At 37.7% G+C, this 20249-nt stretch overlaps 1 protein-coding gene across 6 annotated transcripts in view; it reads right to left on the bottom strand.

Annotated features, from left to right (window-relative positions):
- Positions 1–20249, bottom strand: part of LOC120635349 (transcription elongation regulator 1) — a 68182-nt gene that overhangs the window by 1543 nt on the left and 46390 nt on the right. For 4 of the 6 annotated variants that reach the window (XM_039906331.1, XM_039906333.1, XM_039906334.1 and 1 more), the window contains exons 19-23: positions 7423–7623; positions 5655–5777; positions 2972–3136; positions 1204–1373; positions 116–248 (exon numbers count right to left, since the gene is read on the bottom strand). In XM_039906331.1, coding sequence (XP_039762265.1) covers positions 119–248; positions 1204–1373; positions 2972–3136; positions 5655–5777; positions 7423–7623 — 789 coding nt within the window. In that variant the 3' untranslated portion in view covers positions 116–118. Of the gene's footprint in view, positions 1–115; positions 249–1203; positions 1374–2971; positions 3137–5654; positions 5778–7422; positions 7624–17730; positions 18806–20249 lie in introns of those variants that run through there. The other 2 variants (XM_039906336.1, XM_039906335.1) reach the window with 1 other exon arrangement.

The following is a 20249-nucleotide window of genomic DNA, read 5'->3' as shown; positions in this document are numbered from 1 at the left end:
GTACCGGCTTTATACATACCCTGGTCAAAAATCCTGTGTACGCCACTGGCTATCAAGCGCTTCAGTAGTTAATAATAAAAATGCCAAAAAGCCACAGCCGGAGCCCGCCACTCACCTGTCACTGCTTAGAGCGGCGCGACGGCTCGGTGGCGGTGGGCGGCGGCGGCGGGCCCTTCTTCTCCAACTCCTCGAGGTACGCCGTGATGATCTGCTGTCGCTCCTCGGGGATGTGATCCAGCGCCGCGTACCTGCGGGCAGCGGCCGCGTCAGTGGGGTGCGTTATACGCGCGAGACGCTCATGGAGCGGTGCGTTATTTGAGTAAGACGCTCATGGAGCAGTGCGTTATCTCAATAAGATACTCTTGGATCGACGCGATATTTGTGTAAGAGGCTCATAGAGCGTCGCGTTATTTCAATAAGACACTACTGGAGCGACGCGTTATTTGATCAAGACTCTCATGGAATGGTGCATTACATACGCGAGACGCTCATGGAGCAAGCGTTATTTGAGTAATATACTCATGGAGCGACTCGTTATTTGATTAAGACGGTCATGAAGCGACACGTTATTTCAGTAAGACGCTCATGTAGCGATGCGTTAAATGCGCGGACGCTCTGCTCAGCAACACGCTGACGCTACCAGCTTTCTTTACCAGGCTGTTTCATTAGTCTCTACAATACGAGATACGTTCTATAACAATCGCATAATGATGCGAGTTTCATCACCACCTAGTATTGTACGACGCACGGAGTTGTGCGTTACGTGTCTTTAGTCGGAATCGACGAAAATTTGCCTTTAAAGGTCTGATAAGACTTATGGAGCGATGCATTAAGTCCGTGTGTCGCTTATGGAGTTGTTTCATATCTGACGTTTAGTTCCAGTACGGATGTCATCGCCACCTGACTTTCTCTCACGCGTCAAGCAGTGCGTTATAGAACGTATATCTTACTCTTTTAAAGCTCTTATGAAAAACTATCAGACATCTTATGTACCAGGCATCGTGTTTCAAAGTGTCCTGTACCTTGATCAGCGCCGCCTTGTTCTCTACCAAGCATAGAGCAAGAGCGTTAAGTGAAAGTGTCTTTAAAAGTGCTCGACAAAATAAAAAGTCTGTGTAGTCTCTGCTAATGCTACCAAAGATCCTATGGAGCGATTTATTATTTCTGTGTATCGCTCATGGAGCGATACGCTAGATTACATACCTGGCGTCGTGTTTTAAAGTGTCCTGTACGGAGGTCATCGCCGCCGGGCTCTCTCGCACGGCGGCCATGGAGCGGTGCGTTATGGAACGTGTCTCGAGTAGCAGCTGGCGGAGCGCGGTCTTTGCGGCGCTCTGTTTGTCACGCTGGTAGTCGCGGAATTCTCGCTCCATCTGTAAAATTGGTAGCCCTGTTTATTTTGAGTTCAAATTTTTCTTAAGAAACTTCTAATTAGGCGGGTAGGAACAACGAATGAAGCTGGCGTAGCGATGGACAGTGGGCGTAAAATCGGGCTATTTATTTTATTTAATATTGAATTTATTATAATATTTTTAAATAATAAAATTTAATATTTGTATTGGTATTTACTTATTTATTTATTTGTCTTTAGTTAAAAATATTGGTTTATATATATTTATTTTATGGGTATATGCACCAACAAAAAATTTTTAGGTTTCTTCGCCATTGGTTGCCGGTCGGGCCGCCAAATTGTATACGTTGTTTTGTTATATACTTTTCTTTTTATGTACTATTTGTGGTGTGCAATAAAAGTATATTCATTCATTCATTCAGTCATTAAATATTTTGTTTGTAAATTATGTATTAAAATCTACTTATATATATTATTTATGTTATATTTATTTAAATTATGTATGTATTTGTATCTATACATTTTGGTATTTATGTATATATTAAAACACTCTTGGTACTATCCCGTTCTCTTGCTGTGAGGCCTGTCTACAAAGGTTGGCTGTAAGATGCTTGCAGCAATAAGGCCGCCGTTGCATGTCTACATTGTGTACTGTATACTCCTAATTTTTTTTTTCCTGTATGTTATAGGCGCAATAAAGTGTTTCTTCTTCTTCTAAAATATTTTTTTTTAAATGATTTAAATATTTTTTCCTGTCGGATACATCGACACAGTTATGTAATGTAATAGTCACGGGCTGTGTCTAAGTTAGGCGAGATAAAAGCGAGTAGTGAGCCGTTAGGCTAATATGGTACTCGTGGTGATAAAAAACTTTTATGCCACGACTCTTTGCTGAGATCAATGCTAACAGTAATTACTGCAATGATATCATGAGATTACGCGGTGACAACCAAAACATCTGTGCATCTGACGAGAAACTTCCATGCAACCACTTTTTCATACCATAATAATTTGACGACCTCGCTAGCGCAACGGTGATCGCTCTGAATTTACTTAGGAGGTCCCGGCTTCGATTCGGAACTTATATTATTATATGTGATATTTATTTTCTGATCTAATTTGAAATTTTTCTCTGCTCTGGTCTGGTGGGAGGTTTCGGCCGTAGCTGGTTACCACCCTACCGACGCTACCGATGTCGCGCAGAAATCGCTTAATAGAAACTGGGCCAACTTGTAGCGTAATTGACGGCCGTTTGGCGCAGTTTGCAGCGACCCAGCTTTTTAAGTCCAAAGCCTTGGGTTCGATTCCCACTACTGGAGTATGTTTGTGTGATGAGCATGAATGTTTTTCTGTGTATAATTATAAATTTTTATGTATATAATAAAAATATTCATCAGTCGTCTTAGCACCTAGAACACAAGCTACGCTTACTTTGGGGCTAGGTGGTGATGTGTGTATTGCCGTAGTGTATTTGTTTATTATTATTAATTGAAAAAAAAAAAAAAAATACGCGGTGACAACCAAAGTGTGTACTGTCGTAGTATATGTATTATTATTTAAGGTAAAATAAGAAAAATTACGCGGTGACAACCACAGCGTAATTTTACGCGAGCGTCGTACCTGCGGCGCGTTCCGGTACGTGGGCGCGGTGGCGTGCTCCGCCAGCTGTTTGCGCACGTCGCGCCAGTGCGCCGTGCAGCCAACGCCCAGCTCGGCCAGTATCGCCCGCAGCTTGTCGCGCCGTTTGCTGGCCAGCGCGCCAACGTGCTGGCTGAACAACCGCTCCTGCGGGACATCGGGACGTAGAATTGAGAACATTCAGAACCCACATTCAGCCATTATTGCAAGTTGCAATAATGGCTGAATGTGGGGTTAGGGTTGCAATTTGCAACCCCTCGTGTCGAACTTAAAGAAATAGGCATACTTACAGAATTACAGAATACATTTTAAATTTATAAAAATTGATATTGACTGATAAACTTAACTTGATAAACTGATTGATTGTGTACCTACACTTGGAGGAATTATCAATTTCACACTAATAAAAATTATAAAAAAAACTTATAGAAGCTTCGCAATTTATTTATTTATTTTACATCTTGTTTGTACGGCAGGGCCACTTATACTAACTAGATGGAACTACATAATTTATGGATAACTATAAGACAATGAAGTGAAGTGACTACCCGCGGTGACAGCGCATTGGGTAGGTGCTCGACTTCACTTTCGGGGGGCCGATTTCGAATCCCAGCACGCACCTCTTACTTTTCTAAGTTATGTGCGCTTTAAGTAATTAAAACATCACTGGCTTCAACGGTGAAGGAAAACATCGTGAGGAAACCTGCATGCCTGAGAGTTTTACATAATGTTCTCGAAGGTGTGTGGTGTCCACCAATCCGCACTGGGCCAGCGTGGTGGACTACGGCCTTAACCCCTTCTCATTTCGGGAGGGGACATGTGCTATGTAGTGGGCCGGTAATGTGTTTATTTGATGATAATGACTCTAACCGCCTGTTCGAGAAACTCTACTAAAGTGGAGTGGTTTTTAATGCTTTAATATTAGTCGTGTACTGTTCCGCGGCTTCTGTATGTTCTTAATTCTGTGCCGTTGGTCGACCCCCGTGGAGAACAGCAGTGGCGGGCGCAGGATTTTTGACGAGGGTATGCATAAAGAAAAATTATGGCATGAAATGGAAAAATCCTTCGCATTTGCGAGTTATATAAACATTATAGGAAAGGCAGTGCTCTTGTGCATATATGAAGTGCACGCCACTGGTGGACAGACGACATCAAGCGAATTTTCTCCCCGGGGAAAGGATATAAATTTAGTTCAGCTTTAACGAATCTCAGAGTATTGTGTCGCACAAGTGGAAATAGTACCCAAACAAAATATGTGTAACTAGCGTACCCAGCCCGCTTCGCCGGGCTAGTTTTTGCTTTATTTTATTTAAACATTAAACTTACATCTTAATTTTTTTTTATTTAAGTCTCATAATATATTAAATCATTTATTTCTCTCCGTATTCATTCTCGCTTCTCGAGCGGATGAAGATCATTACCTACACCCATGTACACCCAACAATAGAATATCATCATAGTAAATAAACGCTGTATTTGACATTTTGACAGTTCAAAAACAGGAGTGCACCGATCGACACCAAACTTTACAGGATCACTCGCCAGATCAATCCGGAGATTCCTTGAAAGTTTCGTTGAAATAGGTCCAGCCGTTTCGGAGCCTATACGGAACATACCCACACACTTTCTCTTTTATATATATATAGAATACTAGAGGTCCCTGGCGACGTAGTCCGCTTAAACGTCAACCTTAAAAGAGAGACATATGCTGTATCAGGCTTTCTTTAGAACTTATAAAGGGAAAAAAAAATCATACGTGATTTTATCAAAACTGTAACCGTTTACGCAGCGCACGTAACGTGAGCTCTCAAAAGAAAGAAAAAAACCCTGATTTTGATCTGTTTTTCTTTTATGCTATGCTCATATTAGTCTCAGTATATACTTTATAGCCTTCTTCGATAAATGGGCTATCCAACACTGCAAGAATTTTTCAAATCAGCCGTTTAGTTGCAGTAGAGATAAACCTAGATACAGCGCCATTTTTCGGGCCGATTTGTGAATCTAAACCATCCAGGATGCCACCCAAACGCATACAAAAAAAAATCATTCAAATCGGTCCAGCCGTTTAGGAGGAGTTCCGTGACATACACACGCACAGTAGAATTATATATATTAAGATAGATAGATAAAGCCTTCTTATGGGCCTCATAAGAAGGCTTAGAGTCACTCAGCGGGCGATGGAGAGAGCTATGCTCGGAGTATCTCTACGCGATCGAATCAGAAATGTGGAGATTCGTAGAAGAACCAAAGTTACCGACATAGCTCAACGAGTCGCGAAGCTTAAGTGGCAATGGGCCGGGCACATAGTTCGGAGAAAGGATGGACGTTGGGGTCCCAAGGTGCTGGAATGGCAGCCCCGTACTGGTAAGCGCAGCGTTGGTCGACCCCCAACGAGGTGGACAGACGACATTAAGCGCGTCGCAGGTAGCCGTTGGATCCAAGCGGCTCAGAATCGTGGAACTTGGAACTCCCTACAAAAGACCTATGTCCAGCAGTGGACGTCTGTCGGTTGATGTGATGGTGATGAGATAGATAATAAACTTGGGTAAACTTCCCCTGTTCCATGTTCTCGGACTTTAGCAGGTGGACACGTCAATTATATCCTGTTGGCATTGGAAGGCTATGATGCCCCAGCAGTGGGCGTTCGGTGTGGCGGGGATCTTACCTTATCGTCTTTATTCAATTCGTCGGCTAGACTGTACCGGTGGTCTTTCTTCAGCTGCTTTTTGGCCTCGCGCCACGTCAGGTCGGGGTTCCGCACAAGGTCTGCCAGGAGCGCGTTGAAGTGCTGCCGACAATGTTTCCAGAAATAATATAGACGAAGATTTTTATAATTTTTATTAGTGTTTTTACCTACACTTGGAGGAATTTAATATATTTTTTAATTTTTTTAATACTACGACAATACACACATCGCCATCTAGCCCCAAAGTAAGCGTAGCTTGTGTTATGGGTACTAAGATGACTGATGAATATTTTTATAAATAATATACATAAATACTTATAATATAAAGATAAACACCCAGACACTGAAAAACATTCATGTTCATCACACAAACATTTTCCAGTTGTGGGAATCGAACCCACGGCCTTGGGCTCAGAAAGCAGGGTCGCTGCCCACTGCGCCAGTCGGCCGTCAAATTATCAATTTTATAAATTTAAAATGCATATAAAGAATTTAGGAACCGACAGGATTTGAACCTGCGACTCTCGGGCAATCGCGGCCTGAGCGCTTATAAAAATATAAAAAAGCAAAGTGTCATCTCTTGTTTCAAACGTGTCTCATTGTAATATGGACCTTTGAAAAAGTAGATCGAAACTGCAACGTTTCCTACTAGAGTAACGTTTCCTACTACTACTTATAGCTACAGTCGCTATAAGACTGATGTGAAAGGCATATACTAATAATTTCGGCATCGACGGTAGGAGAGCCGTAGGTTAATTGGTGAAAGCGCTCAGGCCGCGATTGCCAGAGAGTCGCAGGTTCAAGTCCTGTCGGGACCAATTAATATGTATATTTAAAAAAAAAAGTTTTTTTTTTTTTTATGATGTGGGGATTTGGCGAAGTATCCTGACGGCACCTTATTCAGAGGTGGCCAGAATGCTATTAGATTTAAGCTAATTTTCGTAAAGGAAACGATGGAGCTGACATTCTTATTGTTAAGAAGAGTACCGAATAAATAAAGAATTAAAAAAAAAAAATAGAAAACTTTTGGACATGGTTTTCAGAAAAAGAGAAACGAGCGAGCGAATACCGCACTTTGTTAATATAGTTAATTCCACTAATATTATCAATGTGAAAGTGTGGATGTTTGTTACTCAATCTGACGGCCTATTGGCGAATAACGCAGAATGCTTTTAGTAAAAAAAGAAAAAAAAGTGTGTAGTGTGACAAAGTAAAACAAAAAAGAGTAAAGCATCGTCTCGCTCGTTTCTCTTTCTGTGAATTGCCTTAAGCCCCACGTTCAAAAATTTGAAGTCATTTTCAAATTAAGAAACTAAATTATATACTAGCTTCTACCTGCGACTTTGACTGCGTACCTTTGACCGCAGAATCGGGTCCAAAAAGAAATGAAAAATGTGAAAGTATAATAATGTAATAGCGGAATAAAATTTGCATCCGTTTTATCGCTTTTACCACTGCAACTATTTGAGAGATCGGTATATCGTTTCTCTTTCTGTGAATTCGCGTAAGCCCCACGTTCGAAAGTCGTTTTCAAGTTAACAAACTGTATTGTATACTAGCTTCTACCTGCGACCTGAAGGACTAGAAGTGGGTCCAAAAAGAAATTAAAAATGTGAATCTCGGACGACGATTGGAGTGGCTTCAGAGGTTGATAAATCCGCACGCCTCCCGAGGCCGTGGTGTGAATCTATGTCCGGATGACGTCAGAAGTCGGGGACCTCGTCTTGACCTTGAAACAGCCACTCACCTGTACAGCCTCGTCTCGCTTGTGGTACTCTCGCTCCTTGTCCCTGTCCCGCAGACTGGTGGCCAGCGCCCGCTGCACCTGTCTCTCTCTCTCCTTGATGGAGGCCTGCGCTCTGGCTTCCCTCTCTTTCGCGGCCTCGCTCTCGTTCTCCTCCGGTTCCGCTTCCTCAGCTTCCGAGGCCTCCGGCACCGGCTCCTGGACCTACGATGTGTAAAATTCAATTTCTACTTATCACGGGCACTTATGAAGCGTTCATACATGTGTGTTACCACTAATTTTAGGTGTTGATGATAACAACATTCGTTCACTTAAAACTGGTCTTGCATAAACAATGAATATTTATGCATAATATGCATATTACAATGCATATTCATGCGATAGTACCGTCATCAGATCCATATTAAATTTACTTAAATGGGGCGATTTCGGAATAAATAGGTTTAGAAGCAAAAAAAAAAAAATTTTGTAAATCCGCCTATACAACGTGAATTACGAAATAATATTGAATGATGCGTAAGAATATTTCATAAGGAATCACTCTGTGAAAATATGATATCAAAATAAGCATATTTGTTTTTCCATACAAACTAATCAAAACATTCAAAATGTTACCTACTTATTAACACAACCCTATTGACAGATTAAAAGCCCGCAACGCGCATAGTGCCGCTACGCGATGCGTACCTAACAAATTGACAAGAGTCACATGTTTTTAATTTCGCATGTTATGTTACGGATATAGCTGATTTCTTTCTATAAAAACTAGCGGTGGTTACTCAAAAACTATTAGGATTTCGGTTTCACAGATAAATCTCAAGAGACAGTACATAATGTATATCTAAAGCCTGTGTAGTATTATTGCGGTTTTCATTTACACTTTATAAAATATACTATTATACTATGACGTTATACACATCGCCATCTTATTTTTGGCTATATGGCGATGTGCGTAGCTTGTGTTATACTAAAATAACTGATGAATATTTTTTATGAACAATATACATAAATACGTATAATATACAGATAAACACCCAGACACTGAAAAACATTTATGCTTTCAAACATTTTCCAGTTGAGGGCATCAAATCCACAGCCTTGGACTCAGAAAGCAAGGTCGCTGCCCACTGCACCAATCGGCTGTCGTATATACCGTGTATTAGTGTATATATATGTCTAAATGTACCCAGGCCATTATGCTACGTGTCGCTAGTCTGGCGCGATACATCAAGAGCATGTCGAGGTCGTCGGTGACGCGAAGTTTTGTTGCCTACTTTAAGTCAAAGCAAAAATACTATATATTCTTTTAGGAAAAACTACACATTATTTTAATATTTACTATATATTCTTTTAATATTTACAGTTGCTGCATTTTTGCTGGGTTCTATCAGGGTACCTGACCCTTGTTTATATAAAACTTATCCGTGGAAACCTTTTATTAGTTTTAAGTCAACACTTGTAGATACTAAATGTTAACTATTTAGTATCTACAAGTGTTGCTTTTCCAATTAAAGAAAAAAAAATACTATCCTATCCCGAGGGCACAGATAAAATAAAACAGCATAGACAATGTAATATTTAATACGTCAAATACACAATTATTTGAAATGTAAAAAAAAAAAAACGAAAACTATTTACAAATAGTTACATAACAAATGGGTCAGTATATTGTTATACAAGGCTGACTTTTTACCAGCACGGCTAGCACGGGCATGAGATAAAACTTATATCCCTTGAAGGGATATAATTCACGTCACATGCTTGCTGAAACTTCACATGCCTTTTCACAAGACAGAAGTTCTATAAACTCTCGTTTACAGTGCAAGCTATTGAATTGTGGAATGCGCTCCCACTAAATATACGTGAGGCAATAAGCAAAAATTTCTTTGCTTTCACCACTGTAATATATACACGTATAACATATAGTCCTTCCTCTGTAATGAAGGAACACAATGCTTATAATATACAGGTAACACAAGCGAACACTGATAAATATTCATGTTCATCACACAAACATCTTTCAGTTGTGGGAATTGTTCGCTAATCTTTTTTTAATTTAAGATTACAGTTCACTTGACCACGATCAAACCTGATAGTAAGTGACAACGCAGTCCAAAACAGTTTTTTTTAACCCCTTACAGTTTTAACGTACCGGTACGCCGAATCGCGACCAAAGCCTCCCACTAAATACAACCAGAGAGCCATTTAAGAAATTTCCAGTTGGGTTAATATTTGGATTATATTAACCTTTTACCGGGCACGGGTCTCTGGTCGGGTTCTGAAATAAGAAGGGTTTCGACCGTTGTCCACCACGCTGGCCAAGTGCGGATTGGTGGACTTCACACCCTTTAAGTACTTTATTAAGAGCTCTCACCGTTAAAGCAAGCGATATTTTATTCGTTAAAACGCGCATAACATTGAAAAGTTACGAGGTGCGTGCTGGGATTCGAACTCGCCGTGCCGAAAGTAAAGCAAAACATCCTAACCACTAGGCCATGGCCCCCTTCGCATTTTGGGTTATAAACACCCAAATTTAACCCAAACAGGAAATCGAATCACGCTAACATACAACAGATATTACCGCTGCGCCAAAGAGTTTCAAAGTTTCACGTTTAACTGTCTAACGAAGGAAGATGTGAAGTCCAGTTAGCTCAAAATACTACACGTGCAGTTATATATTATAACTCAAAACATTTATGTCACGTAAATATAGCGCTGACGGCCAACATGCCATCACATACACTATATAAAATAACTTAACAGTTTACGGACACACTGACAACGAGCCATTGAACTACATCTTAACGCTGCTGGCACCATTTAACGTTTACATGCCCCGTTTAACGCTTTGACGACTACCGCGGCCCGTCGTGAGAACTGCGGTCCCGGCGTACGCAATTAGGGATTTCATAATTTTCGTATTCCCTCAAGTCTAGCGAGGATTTAGCGTTCCGGTACGATGCCGTATGACAGTTAAATTGTATCAATAACCCTTTAATAGCGTAGTTACAGTTACTATATGTAGAAATAATAGCTTCTACGCGACATCGTACCGGAACGCTCAGCCGCTTAGCAGCACGGCAGGATTGTAGTTAGCCACGGACAAAGCCTCCAAGCAGACTGAAACGTATTGCATGCCTCATCACATCAACTCGTTACCGGCCCACTTACAGAGCACGGGTCTCCTCCCACAATGAGAAAGGTTTAGGCCGTAGTCCACCACGCTGGCTCAGTGCGGATTGGTGGACACCACAAACCTTCGAGAACATTATGTAAAACTCTCAGGCATGCAGGTTTCCTCACGATGTTTTCCTCCACCGTTGAAGCAAGTGATATCTTAATTACTTAAAACGCACATAACTCAGAAAAGTTAGAGTTGCGTTGCTGGGATTCGAACTCGGTCCCCGGAAAGTGGAGTCGCGCTCCTACCCAATGCGCTAGCACCGCTGTCTGTGTGTCCGTAATTCAGCTAGTTTTGTATGTATTTTAAGTTGAAATACCCAGTTTTGCTTTAGCTTAGCTTGGCTTAAGATCCATCAGCGCCTTATGACAGTTATACGATTATTAATAACACTGAATTCCATTTCGGTACACTTAATTTTATATTACAAGTATTTTATTAATATTAATTCATAAAAACATACAAACTAATTCTTATTGCAAATGTCTATATACTATATTAAAACTATTTCGAAAAATTTACACTTTTTTTTTTTAGTGTCAATTTTTACAACTTCCAAATCGCGCTTCAATATACAGGATGTATTAATTTGAAACGGCAATATTTAATATTGACGACAATATTCATTTCTTATATATTAATTTAACATTTTCACATGTAAATAATTGTAGTTACTCCTATAATATATACATATATATATCTAAATATTATAAAACGTAGTGGCTGGCTGTGGCGCTAATTTTATTTGATTAATTTTGACGAGGTATCGCAATAACGTAGATTATTTATTGCGGAACGTAAGAGTACGAGATCAAGTTTAGAAAAATCATAACATATTTTTTATATCAGTACTACAGTACAGTATATTTAGTACAACATTAAATCGCTTATCATTAGCCAATACAAGAGACGTTTTCGCATATCGTGAAAGTAAAATGTACTTTATTACAAATGCTTTAGTCATAAATTCAGTACTAAGGATTTTTATTTTACAAATGATTGCATTGAATGATTTGAAGCTTTAATACAACACACATAAGATCCATTTTAGTCTGAATGCGACTCTTTTAAATATTGTACACACAGAGTACTGATGTAACAATTAGTTATGTTTCCTTGAATCGAGACGTTCCAGATCCGAAAGTGTCAGTGTCAAATGGGTTTTTAAGGTAAACTTTGACACTATACGAATCTCTCAAATGACGTACGTCAAACAAGGTTTTTTTTTGTGATATGTACGTGGGGATTTCACTTAAATAAGATTGCGTTGACGCATATATTTAATTTTTTTTTAAATTAACTACAAGGTAGCCCTCGACTACGATACCACTTGGTGGTGACTGTTGACACAGTCTAGGTGGTAGCTAGGTAGTATGGCAGATATTTTAAAGCCAGATCCCCAAACGGTTTCTACGCGAAATCGTACCGGGACGCGAAATAGCTAAGCGACACTTCTTTGACTAATATGATTTTGATTTACAACAAATTGCCTAAAGATTTGCCATTTTTGAAATTCAAGGCAAAATTACGTGACTGGTTGGTTGATAAATGCTATTACTCGGTAAAAGAGTTCTTGGATAATAAAATATAATTATTAGTTTAGTTATTTTTTTACTTGACATTTCAGCCGATTATTTTGATTTTATTTATTTTGATGTTTTATTAATTATTAGATAAATGAATTTGTTTAAATTAAGAATTGCATGTCATATATTTTGACTAAACATGTATACCTACAATGTTTTATGCAAATAAAAGGATTTGATTTGATTTGTCGATAGGTAACTAGCCACGGCCATTCATAAATATCCCAAATTGCTTCTACCAGGAATCGAACCCTGGAATTCTTACTGACCACAACCACAGCGCTCACCAGGGCACCTCCCTGGTTGAAGATATACCTTAATGTAAATAGAGTTTAATTTTAGGCTATTCAAAAAAATAACTGTCAAATATTTCAATCATGTGACAATATAGTTTTCAATCATTTATTTATTTATTTACAAACTTACAAATTACCTTTAAATGTTAATTTTAAATGTATTTACAGAAATGGACATTCTTTTTTCCAAAACACATTCAATAATACTAATCTGGGGGCGGAAACACACTTTTGAAACGCGGCGCGTGTTCAGTCAAACGAGATCGTAGTTTTATTTTCTGGTCGTGACACGACGATTAGATCGGACTCAACACGCGTTGTGAGTTCAAAGTGCGCTCTCGCATGTACTAATAATACTTATGATTTATTCAATATTTGTACAAACATAGTTTTTTCAATATAAGAATAAATATTAAATATTGCCGCGTAACATTTAATTCATGATATTTTGTCATAATTCGTATCACTTAAAATTATTATTTGAGTGAACATCCAAATTAGTTTCAGACGTATCGTAATATTTATTTAGTGACTTGAAAACGCTGATAATTAAAACAAAAACACTCTTGTATATTTCAATTATGATTAACACTTATATATTAATCACTAACGCTTAGTTAAATTTAATTAAACCTATTTTTAAAGCCCCTTACTCACCAGTATACAAATGTTTTAGTAGACACACAACCGTATATGGGATTGTATGGATTTTAACAATGCATTTGTTTTAACTAGTTTCCTTCGACCTCAATTTATACCACTTCTCGTTGCTACATCTACATTATTAAGTGTTAGCTCCTAATTTTATGAAAATAAAGAAACAAACGAAATGATAAATTATTTCATAACACGTCTAGTCTCCTTATATATAAAAATTATATATATATTTATTCATCATAGGCCTACGTAAGGCACTTATGAAGCATTCATACGTGTATCGTTGAACATTAATACATGAAAAATTCATATATGAATCATACTGCATAAAAATGTATACCAATAAATACGCGCCTTAAATATATTGAACATTCGTAATTTAATAAATGTTATTTACATTTTATAGAGCCCAGATACTCTACAGCATTCAAAAAGAAATTAAGCATACCTTACGCATAACAAAGTAATCAAAATTATAATATTATTTATCAATACTATAAAATTGATGATTAACAATTATATTATATACATGGTGTTACTATAACAGCGAGAGTGGAAGCTAAAACTGCAATATTTCGAGTAACTAATTTGATAAGATACATATATAAAGATATAGACAAAAATTTAACGAAATTTTCAGATACTAAAATAATAATAGGAGAAAGAGTACGTCAAAATCGTACTCTAACTTGGAAAACTTCTATTCTGTTCAATACTATCTAGTAGCCCGCGTGTTTCTTCCTATTACGGTTTTTCACAAATCCCGTGAGAATAGTTTGTTTCCTTGGAATAAAAAGTAGCCTTGGTTACTCTCAACCCTTTCAACTTACTCTATGATACGGCGTACATTTAGGAGAGACAAAACACAATCTCGCATTTATAATATTAGTGCGGAAATAAGAGTATTTTTAAAATCTTAAGAGTTTTTTTTAAATCTAAAATCGACGTAATGCATCCTCAGACCGAGCTTTTAAAGCTCAAATAGTTTATGACTCGCTGTCGAAGCATCACCATTTAATAATATACGGAATAACTTGCATCAGCATTTTCAAGTCAACATACTGTAGCGGGTTTCAAATCGGCTTTTATCGCGTGAGCGATAGAGTAGATAGATAAGAGTTTTCACCTATAGCGTCGCGTCTGTAAGAAATCGTTCATATTGACTGGTGACAATATTAAACGTATACGTACGCAATATTAAACTTATACGTACGCAATATTGAACGTATACGCACGCAATATTAAAACGTATACGTACGTAATATTAAACGTATACGTACGTAATATTAAACGTGTACGTACGTAATAATAAACGTATTCGTTCATAATATTAAACTCTACTGACATATAAATCTGTTGTAACACCAGAGTGTGCGCCTAGAAAAATGAGCTAACATTGAATTACATGCTAAAGTGAATTAACACTCGTGTGTTCACCTATAAATATGAATTAACACCCAATTATTAGTATAAAATATGAAGTAACACCCATGTGCTCACCTATAAATATGAATTAACACCCATGTATTCGTATAAAATATGAAGTGACAACCGTGTGGTAATAAACAAATTCGAAGTAACGCTCGTATTCTCTTGCTCACTTACAAATATGAATATATTGTACAGACCTAATTATTCACACACGAATGTAAACAACACGCAGAGTTCACCTACAAATATGGGGTATAACATCTAAATATGAATAAAACTCCGACTATTCACTTACGAATACGAAATAACATCTGAGTTTTCACCTATAAATATTGAAAAATCACCCGAGTTTTCACGTATATATATGAAATATAACACCCGAGTTATCACCTACATATATGAATTAACACCCGAGCGTTTACATACGAGTAACACCTGAGTGCTTCGTACAAATCCAATGTTTATACGAATAATTGTCGCTGTCACTAGTTAATTGTGAATCAACAAGACGAATAGATCTTGTCTGAAAGTGCGAAATTGCGTACGCTGCGACGCAAGTACGCACAGACATGTCTGTCTATATATTACACGTAACAGTTTAAACCTGTACATATATTTAATGTTAGGTTGAAACGCGTTCTCTCCAGTTAAAACTAATTTTAACTGCAATATTTACTCGTTCGAACTGTGAAAATTAGGCTAGTTTAGAACGAACGTATTTGTGCAATAACTTAACTGTTGGATTATAGCCACGGACATAAATCGTGGTGTTTAACTGCAACATATAAACTGAGATATGCAACGTTTTAATTTTTGTGACTCATCGCTGTAACCCAATAGTGAAAACAAACCCAAACTGATATTTGGGCAGCAGTTAATCCTAGTTCTAACAAAGACATTTAATATAACGCGACTACCGCCCACGCGATTGCCAATATTTTGCCCGCTTTATTTATCTATACACTATTTTAAACGGGGTAGTTGGAAATTGTAATATAGCAGTAACACACGAACTTACATGTGTTTATAAAAGAGTTACAGACATTTTAATGGCAGGAATCTTAAATTGATGATTTGATTTATGAATATAATATAAAATAACACCCGAATAGTTCAGCAATAAATATGAAATAACACCCAAATATTCACCCACTAATATGAATTAGCACCCAAGTATTCATATAAAATAATCTCAAAAAACACGTCGCTTCGGACGCTTTCTTCGAAACTCCGCCTTTAATAATAACACCGTGGTTAGCCGGTACGAAATTTTAAATGTAATATTTACAAGCGATTTTTTTTTTAATGAAGAATGATCGGATCGGATATATAGATATAGATATATATATATATATATATATATACCCGTTTTAACTCAGAACAGAAGAGGCATTGGCCTGCATGTACGGTATGCAATAAGCGGGTAGTTGATATCAAATAGAGAAAATCTCCAGTACGAGTTATATATAAGTTCGACGGCCGATTACCGCAGTGGGCAGCGATTCCGCTTTGTGAGTCCAAGGCCGTGGGTTCGATACCCACAGCTGGAAAATGATTGTGTTGCACATTAATGTTTTTCAGTGTCTGGGTGTTTATCGGTTTTATATGTATTTATGTATATTATTCATAAAAACTATCCGTTAGTCGTCTTATGCCCGTTTTCACTAAGGAAGGACGAGGAAATGTCTAAGTAAATAATTAGGCGTCCTAGGCATACTTTTACCACCAATCGTTTTGCACTAGGCAACTCATATAAGGGGGGCGTCCATAAATTACGTGAGGTGTTTTTTAAAATTTTCTGTACGTGGTGAGATGTCGTGAGATTTTATTCAACCCCCTCCCCAATCTCACGTGAGATTTTTCAAAATGTGGGTTTGTTACGTTAACGCGTTGGATTGTAATTGTAAAAAGACCAATGGACCAAAATTGAATATTTTTTTTTTGTTTCAATCAGGGAAAAAAATGTCGTGATATCTGCCGAGACCACCCTCTCCCCAACGTAAGATATGCCTCGACCACCCCCCTCCCTTAAACATCTCACGTATTTTATGAACGCCTAACCTAACTTGTCTATGCTATCTTGCTACAAGGTTTATTTTATTTTGTGTTTGTATTTTCATATTTTATTGTGTTTGTATTATCACATTTTTCATTTTAAGTATGGTTTTATGATTATTAAAAAATATAAAAAAACGAATTTATATTTTCTTCATCTGTCAAGTGTTTACAAGTTTAAGAGTCCCTTAAACTTTAAGTTCCTCCGAAACGGTGTCGTAACTTCAGAACCTAACCTAACGTCGTTAGACAACACAATATTAGTTTTTTTACAAATTAGTAATTTTTTTTCTATGTGTATGTTTCTCCAAAATACTAGGCATCCGATTAAGTCGAGTTAAAAACGGGCATTAGTACCAATAACACAAGCTATGCTTACTTTGGGGCTGGATGGCCACATGTGAATTGTCAAAGTATATTTATTTGATTTAATTAAATAACGCCGAACGCTGTGCTTTTTTATAACTCATCTGTAATCTGCCCGCTTAATGCATACCCTATACGCACGCCACAGGGAAGAGGCGACATTTATGAGAGATGAAATAATTCCCACATGTTGTATTCGCGCGCAGGTTTCATAAGTTATACTTCTTTGGTGTGAAAATAACAGTCTTACAAGAGTCATCAGAGTGCCAAGTGTGAGTTTTGATAGCTACATTTACTTATTCGAACGCGTGAGAGTTAACTAGGATTTACATGGTATCGAAAGGATGCCATCTAGTGACAGTACGGTTTCCCATTAATGTCCCTAGATGTCGCGCTTCTTCGATACCATATAAATCGTAGTTAACATTCACGTTATCGAGCAAGTTAACGTAGGTAGAAAATCTCACATTTAGTACTCTGGCGCTCTGATTCCAAATCTTAGTGCGCACGTAAGACTATTTTATTAAAATTTATTTATATTTTGAGTCGTTTTATTTCTTTATTAGTAGAATTTGACTTTTCTATATGTCGGAGTGTCGGAGGTGGATTAAGTTGTTTACGAAAGCGAGTAGGTGCGATATCGTGCTCCGCTATCAGGCCGGGTGGGGTGGCATCTTTAGGTTTGGTATAAATACGAGTTTCGTATGACCAGGCCCACTTTGGTCGTGGCGTTCATTCCGCCAACATCTCTCGATTGTTAACTTGGTTTGTTTATTAATTACCACTTCTATTTAACTGATTATCATGTTTGATGTTGCTGTTAATTTATTGAAATGGTCTTTGTTTTATTTGTTTTGATTCTCAGTAAAGTCTTAAAGTATCAGTTAAAGATATCCAACCAGCCAGGATTGGACGTCTGCTAAGGTTGGAAAGGTACCTCCGTTAATTTAATAGCGAGAGTATCTTTAAACATCCGACATAAATTTTTTAACTCTGTCCAAATTTATTTGTGCTACTCAAATTTTTTATTAAACGCCAGAGAAGTATAACTTTTTACGTGCTTACGTGTACGTGCGTACATGAGTACGCACACACAATATTTTTTTTGTATGATTATCAACTGCCTAATTAATAAATATAAATTTTTACGGACGAGGAGGGATGTGCGATCAAGAAAAATATTTACATGTATGTAGAGGATCGAATATAAAAACATCACCCAGAAATGTGTGCCGTTATCGCAATAAATATCCAACTACCCTCCGCATGCGTACATAAATCAATCGTATAAGGACAAAAGAAATTGTAAAACCACTTCAAGCATACACAAAAAACACTTAATTGTCCCGGTTAAACAGTAACCTGCATCGCTCCTGGAATCAGCGTTTGCAGAAAACGTTAAGTAAACACTATTCCTTCTCGGACTTCTTCCGTTTCCTCTTCTCCGTCTTCTCGGCCTTCTCCACCTTCTCAACTTTCTCCACCTTCTTCTTCCCCTTCTTCTCTGGCTCGGGCTCGGGGGATTTGAAATCGTTGCGGCGTTTTTTGGGCGGGGATTTTATTGGGGACTTCTTTTCGGCGGCGGGTTCCTTTTTCGAGGATCTCAACTGTTTCGGTGAGCGCATGTCTTTCTCCGGTGAAGGCGATTTCGCCTCGCTGGCTTCCTCAGAGGACCCCTCCCTCTTGGTGCAGGATTTCGTTGACTTGGAATCCTTCGATTCATCCTCCCCTGGTATGCCAAGAATCTCCGCCCATTGATCTGGAGGTGGCGTGGGCTGTTTCTTTTCGACTTCGGCTGGCTGATCAGGTAGCTTCTGCGTGAAACAAAAAATTTAGTTTTTTATAAGGTTATCTCTAATAGTAATTGAATTTTACTTTTAATAAATGCGCACCTACATCGGACAATATACTTAATATAATTAAAACTCTTCAATACTATCGTGAATCTAAATAGTTGACCGTTGTAAAATAAAACAAAGTTAGAACTACCGTAACTTAGAAATCATGTATGCCAGTATAAACTATACTTTCGTGTATTATCTCTGCACGGAGTCAATATCTTCACCTTAAAATCTCATTTTTTCGGGCTATATTAAAATCTTTACATTATAAGAAATTACGCGGTGACAACCAGCTGTTAAATCGGCTGTGTTTTGCTTCAAGGTCAAATGGGATCACGGATTACTATGGCAACAACAAAAAGGTTCTAGATAAAGTTAAAATGATAATTCGCACATGCATACATGTGTCATTACGGTAGTTAGGCATTGGTTGTCAATTTATTTTTTGGTCACTTCAATATGAAAACTGAAAAACGCGTTATTAAAAATTATAATAATTTCTCTAAATCGATTATGAGTGATAGTTTTATGGCTGGTGTCCTGGGAAATGAAAACGGGGATGGCTACGATATTCTAGATTCCCAAATTAAAGTTAAAAAAAAAAAGTCTGCTGATTCGCCTATTTTTGCTGTTAAACCTATTTATCAACTTTATTAAAGGCAATTTGCCACTCAAAATTAAGCTTTGGATTTTACCAGTTCGTTTTAACGATGACTATTTATTTGTTAATTAAAATAAGAAACGAATTGATAATTTCAAATTTATTTGTACGGGGTTGTGCGAAACGTTCGAATGCGAAAAAAAATCCTATAATAATATAACGGATTAAAGTTTTTTTTTTTTTATTTTTTATTTTTTTTTTATATAAATGATTATTATCCAAGGGGACCTGACGGCATTTAAGAGGAAAATTAGAGGAAATTTAGTCGAGCTTGTTGTGACAGGGCTCGTCCGGGAAAGAACTACCGCCATATTTATTCCTGCTCCTAAGCAACAATACATGTTCCGGTCTAAGGGCTATTGGTATAATTACAGACAATATCGTCTAACACGTCTCAGAGCAATAAAAGTCAGAGCGATATTTTGTAGGTCGTTTTACTTGCAGGCCCTCCAAAGACTAGGTAGGTATACCTTAGAGGCAATGTTTTACCAGCTATCATCAGGGGGCTCATTTTAACAAATCCGTCAATTATAAACTATAAAAAAAAACAACAAGCACAGATAAAAAAGAAGCACAGCAGAAGGTTAAAGGCGTTCAGGTACACCAAGCCAACAGTGACGGACACAATAAAAGAAATAAACCATGCAACGTCACGTATAGGGTTGTCACATTTTAAATAATGAAACCTTCTATATATATAAATGTATTGCTGTACGTTAGTCTCACTGAAACTCGAAAAAGGCCGGACCGATTTGG

This window comes from Pararge aegeria, chromosome 26, assembly GCF_905163445.1.
Source record: "Pararge aegeria chromosome 26, ilParAegt1.1, whole genome shotgun sequence".
NCBI lineage: Eukaryota > Metazoa > Arthropoda > Insecta > Lepidoptera > Nymphalidae > Pararge > Pararge aegeria.
The sequence above is the reverse complement of the archived record's forward strand: the minus strand, read 5'-3'. Positions and strand labels throughout refer to the sequence as shown.